This window comes from Scyliorhinus canicula, chromosome 18, assembly GCF_902713615.1.
Source record: "Scyliorhinus canicula chromosome 18, sScyCan1.1, whole genome shotgun sequence".
NCBI lineage: Eukaryota > Metazoa > Chordata > Chondrichthyes > Carcharhiniformes > Scyliorhinidae > Scyliorhinus > Scyliorhinus canicula.
The window spans coordinates 24,357,163-24,363,162 of NC_052163.1; the positions used below are offsets into that span (position 1 = coordinate 24,357,163).

At 49.5% G+C, this 6,000-nt stretch overlaps 1 protein-coding gene across 1 annotated transcript in view; it reads right to left on the minus strand.

Annotated features, from left to right (window-relative positions):
• Positions 1 to 4,302, minus strand: part of fam20a (FAM20A golgi associated secretory pathway pseudokinase) — a 90,451-nt gene extending 86,149 nt beyond the window's left edge. The window contains exon 1 of the mRNA XM_038777944.1: positions 3,950 to 4,302. Coding sequence (XP_038633872.1) covers positions 3,950 to 4,302 — 353 coding nt within the window. The remainder of the gene's footprint in view (positions 1 to 3,949) is intronic.
• Between the last annotated feature and the right edge of the window lie 1,698 nt (positions 4,303 to 6,000).

The following is a 6,000-nucleotide window of genomic DNA, read 5'->3' on the forward strand; positions in this document are numbered from 1 at the left end:
ACCGGGGGACGAGACAGGGATGCCCCCTCTCCCCACTGTTGTTCACGCTAGTTGTAGAGCCGCTAGCAATTGCTCTGAGAACTTCAAGGGGCTGAAAGGGGCTGGTCTGGGGGGGGTGGAGCACAGAGTCTCGCTTTTCCCAGACAACCTGCTTCTGTATGTATTGGACCCAATAGAGGGGATCGAAGAAATCATGAGGATTCAAGGAGAATTTGGCCGGTTTTCGGGGTATAAGCTAAATATGGGGAAAAGTGACTTGTTTGCGAGGGGACAGGTGAGGTGATTGTGGGAGCTGCTGTTTAGATTAGTAGGGGGAAGCTTTAGGTACCTTGGCATCCAAGTGGCGCGGGAATGTGACCGGCTGCATAAATTAAACCTAGCCCTGGTAGTAGACCAAATGAAGGACGATTTTCGGAGATGGGACACGCTTCCCTTGTCACTAGCTGGGAGGGTGCAGACGGTGAAGATGACGGTCCTTGCGAAATTCCTGTTGTGTTCCAGTGTCTCCCCATCTTTGTTCCACGGTCCTTTTTTAAACGGTCAACAAAGTGATCACTGGCTTTGTTTGGGCGGACAATACCCCGCGAGTAAGGAAGGTAATGCTTGAGCGGAGTCAGGGAGAGGGCGGGCTGGCGCTGCCAAATTTTAGTAACTATTACTGGGCGGCGCATATAGCCATGATCAGGAAGTGGGTGGTGGGGGAGGGGTTGGCATGGGAGCATATGGAGGTGGCTTCATGCAAGGGCACCAGTATGGGGGCATTGGTAACTGTGCCTCTACTATTCCCGCCGGCACGGTACTCCACCAGCCCCATGGTGGTGGCGGCCCTGAAAGTCTGGGGGCAATGGAGGAGACATGTGGGAGCAGAGGGAGCATCGGTTTGCCCCGCGAAGTATGGATGGGTTCCGGAGATGGCAGAGAGCAGGGATTGAGAGGATGGCAGATATAGAACAGTCCAGCACAGAACAGGCCCTTCGGCCCTCGATGTTGTGCCGAGCAATGATCACCCTACTTAAACCCACATACCCGTAACCCAACAATCCCCCCATTAACCTTACACTACGGGCAATTTAGCATGGCCAATCCACCTAACCCGCACATCTTTGGACTGTGGGAGGAAACCGGAGCACCCGGAGTAAACCCACGCACACACAGGGAGAACGTGCAGACTCCACACAGACAGTAACCCAGCCGGGAATCGAACCTGGGACCCTGGAGCTGTGAAGCATTGATGCTAACCACCATGCTACCGTGAGGCCCCTACTTCACTACTTCAAGTGAACATAAAATGATCTTCAGGATTTACTCAGGATGGAGAATCCTTCTGGCGTTGGAGGGACGAAGGGCCTGTTCCTGTGCTGTGTTGTTCTTTGTTCTTTGTCCCGACTAACATTTCACACTCAACCACACAACCAGATTAATTCATTTCACTTAATATGGTCAGTGGTTAGCACCGTTGCCTCACAGCACCAGGGACCCGGGTTCGATTCCAGCCTTGGGTGAATGTCAGGGTGGAGTGTGCACTTTCTCTCCCTGACTGCGTGGGTTTCCTACATTGCTCCGGTTTCCTCCCACAGTCCAGAGATGTGCAGGTCAGGTGGATTAGCCATGCTAAACTGGCCCTTAGTGTTCAAAGATGTTGAACACTAAGTTCAAAGTGTTCAAAAGTGACCCTTATCTACGGGTGCTCTTTCGTGGGTTGGTGCAGACTCGATGGGCTGAATGGCCTCCTTCTGCACTTTTGGGATTCTATCAAAAAAAATATTTGTGATGTGAACTGATGGTCACATTTACCCATCTGCTAACAGTTTCTGAATAGCTTGTTGTTTTGAGATGGTGTCTAATACTTTGGAACATGCTGTGGAGCGGGGGAGTCTTAAAATGCTGTCTAAATACATAAATCATCTGTTATATGATATTTTAATAATCTACAGGACTTGGGCTGACCTGCGTGCCCCAGTTATGATTGATTCATGAACAGCCTCATGAATCTTGGAGAATGGGGGGGGGGGGGGGGGGGGGTGAATGGAGAAAAGTGTTTCAATTTTTATTATTTGTAACAAGTGGTGCAGGACACATGCAGAACCCCAACCCACGTTTGGAAATCTCCAAAACCAACTTGTTGGGCATTGACATCGGTGAATCCCTCCATGTTTTTTTCAGGGCACAATTTCTATCCACCCCACTAAATGCAGATGATCACAGAATGCGGTAACAACTTGGAGACTTGTGCACGTCACAATCTGAATTCAGACAAGTTGTCCTTTGAAAGGAGGAGATGATGGCTAGTCTCAAAGGCCAGGGTGAACACGCCATGCAAAGGAAGCATTCGCACCAGGAAACTCTACACCACCTCATCTGCACAAAACCGTTACTTGCAAATTAATCTGTTCCGCCTAGGGGGCACGGTGGCTCAGTGGTTAGCACTGCTGCCTCACGGCGCTGTGGACCCGGGTTCGATCCCGGCCCTGGGTCACTGTACGTGTGGAATTTGCACATCTCCCCGTGTTTGTGTGGGTTTCACCCCCACAGCCCAAAATGATGTGCAGGGTAGGTGGATTGGCCACGCTAAATTGCCACGCTTAATTGGAAAAATATAATTGGGTACTCTGAATTTAGATGAAAAAAATTGATCTGTTCCACCGTGTTACAGGCTGCCAGGAAATTGCATCGCCTGCAAAGTGGGGAGTGGGGCTGTTAAAATTAATCCCCACCGAATTTTCCGACACAACCGTGTGTTTGTTGACGGAATAGGGAACATGCAGCCCCATTACAGAGGATGGGGTTGACTGACTCACTGCAGTCACTGCACAGGACCTGGCAGGTGGTCCCCACGTCAAAGCCGCCTTAAAATGTGGTCGGTGGTGAACGTGGGGTGGAGGACAGTGGCGGAGCACTCACCTCCCACTGGGTTGTTTCATTAACCTGTGCTTCAAACTGGTTCAGCAAGCGCGAAAAGTAGATTGTGCAGAAAGCGCTCGGATGGATTGCACGGAGGACTGGATTTGAGAGCCTATCATATTTGGGAGATTTCCAGATGGAATTAATCATTTCCGCCTCCAGAGGCTTCGGGATTATCTGTGGAATGTTATATATTCTCTTCAGTTCAGTCAAATATGAGGGGAAATCGGTGAATTGAATGTTTGATTAAAATGGCATCTTCTCGGGTATTTTCCCAATGAACACTCACTGCGTTGATTCAGAGTTTGATTTGAACCCATTCCAACCCCACCCACTCAGGGTGGGATGCAAAGAAACGGGTTGCCCATTGCCCTCAGCACGCTTCCCTCTGACCTGTTGCTTGGCAATGGGCAGGTTTACAGATACCCTTCAGCCAGCCCAAGCATAATGCTGCTGGGGGGTTTTTGTTTTAGTCAATGTCCCAGCCTGGTCAAGTTGCAAAAGTGGTTCTGTTAACACCAGCAGTGAGAATTGCAGCCAGGGATGTTTTGAAGAAGGGACGATGGATTGACAGCTTGTGGGGTGTCGGGGGGGTCAAGATCCAGAAATCAACAAAACAAAAAAAATCCCCACCGACTCGACAGTACTATGATTTGTGTGTGGGATGCCAGGGAAAGACCAGCCTCAATCTCCAGGGATGGGATTGCAACAATGGATCTATTTCTGTCCAGTCTACAGCTAGTCCATGATTCGAGCTACATCAGATTCCAGAGGCACTGGGCAGCTGACTGGCTGAGTGACTGTTAAACAGAGGATAGTGTGGCTTTCCATGCTCCATATAAACACTCAGTGTCAGTCCCTAAATTAAAATGCAGGAAGAGCTGACGCCAACTTCCATTTCATCTCCTCCCCCACCTCCCCCCCCCCAGCTACATTTTCTCAGGAGCCTCCACATAATTAATGGCAATAATAATCTTCCCCCCCCCCCCCCCCCCCCCCCCCCCAACCACCACCCCTCCCCTCTGTGAAAAGTTATTCGACAACTTACCTATTGGCCCGCTTCGCTTTGTAATTGCAATATTTCACAGCGTCCTCCTTTTCCAGAAGCTGGTCGCCAGGTCGCCGGGGCAGCGACTGCCCTCGGTAGAAAGGATGCGAGAAGAGTTTGCGGAGTTTGGACAGAGTTGGGTGGAGGGACCAGCGCCCGCTCTCCGCCGGAGCCCCGCTGCCGTTCGCAGGGGAGTTCCGCGGGACGGCGCTCCGGTTGGGGGACTCCTCGCACGGGCATTGGCTTCGGATGGAGCGCTGGTGTAACTTTGGTAAGATGTTGAAGAGCAGGTCGACTGTGAAGGCGGTCGAGAGGAGCAGGACGATGAGAAATCTGCTTCTGGCACTCCACATGGTGTTTGGCTGAGGCAGGCTTTGCCTGCCAGGGAAATAGAGAGAGAGAGGGAGGGAGAGAGTCTGTCACAACACGACCCACGCTTATCAGCTCAGCCGCAGAGGCTTCTTAAAGTGACACTGCTCCCAGACACCACATTACTCAGCTGGGAAGGCTCCGAGCACAGGAAAAATACAAAGAAAGGCCCCTTTACTCTTCATCTTCTCAACCCTCCCCAAAAAACAACATCTTTTAGATTTCACATTTTACAGCCCAAGGGATTATTAACGCAGAATGGATTCTGTATCGCATTTAAGCACAAATGATTCTGACAGTTGTAGTGTGGACACGTTCATCTCCTGGTTCCTGAAGAAGCAGGATTAAGAGGAAATTTATTTCTTAATTTCAGCCATAAATTAACCAGGGAGGCCAACGTTACTCCAGGCTTTCCAACGAGTCTGTTTCGGAAGAGGTCTCCCCCAACCACCCCCATTTGTTAATGTGAAGGCTGATTGTGAAAGTCAGTGCTGAGTGCAAGTGAGGCAATGCCTCCTCCACCCAGCCCCTCTCCTCCTCAACAGGATGTCTGTGACACCTCGCCTCAGAGGGTATCGTCCACTCCCCCCCCCCCCCCCCACCCCCAATTTAACTTTCTTCTTTTAAGCAATTGAGCTCGCTCGGAAATCGATGCAACATTCACAAAGAACTGAAAATTATTTTAATGAGCAAAATATTGCGGATGCTGGAATCCCCAAACAAGAACAGTGGGCGCGGAGAGGGGGGGGGGGGGGGGGGGGGGGGGCGGAATCAGCACGTCTGCCCTCATCTGTGGAGAGAGAAACTGAGTTCAGTTTTGGAGTCCTTCGGCTCTTCCCCAGAACTGACTGGAGGGAGAATGTGTTAGAGCTTCAGAAACTGCAACAAAAAAATAGCAACTTTAAGAACAAAGAAAAGATGGCCTGACGTGGGTAGTTGGGGGGGATTAAATTGTTGTCAAAAGCTTACAAGTACTTCCCTATCCCACCCATGGCTTTTAAAAAAGATTTCAACACTTTCTACCCATCATAAACAAAATGACAACCTGTCGAGGGTCCCATCATTTCACATAGACAAGGATGACATTCACTGCACAACAGCTTAATTCTGTGTTTTTGATCCATGCACAAAAAAGATTCACTGATACATTGTATCTCGAGTCTATTCCTTGCATTTATTTATACCACTCACACAAAGCCATCCACTAACATGAGAGCCCCATAATTCCCAGTTTCCAAGGTGTATAAACTGACAGTTTTGAATAGATGAAAGAGTAGTTGAAGCTGAAGCACAAATGAAATATTCTGTTTATTCACTGGGCACCTGGTAGAATTTAAATGAATTCACGAACATCACCTTTTGTTCTGAAATGCTAACCTGTGGACAATAAGAAGATTGATTACCACCAGGTTCAATAAAGAGCATGGCTTCTGGTAACTCGCCCATATCCTCGAGGAGTTCTGGCATGAAGATGAAAAGACTTCATCGATGCTTTGGCAACTGGGTCGAAAATTCAGCCCAGTGTTGCCGGAGTATGGTGTGGTAAGCAGTGTCTCCTGTGGCACCTGGCCATCTGCCTATCCTGGAGGTTAGTGGAACGTCTTAGACAGTGCCCAAAAGAGCCAGAGACCTGTGTGAGCAATATATGAAGCAGTGGCAGCACATAATACATAGCTTCCGAG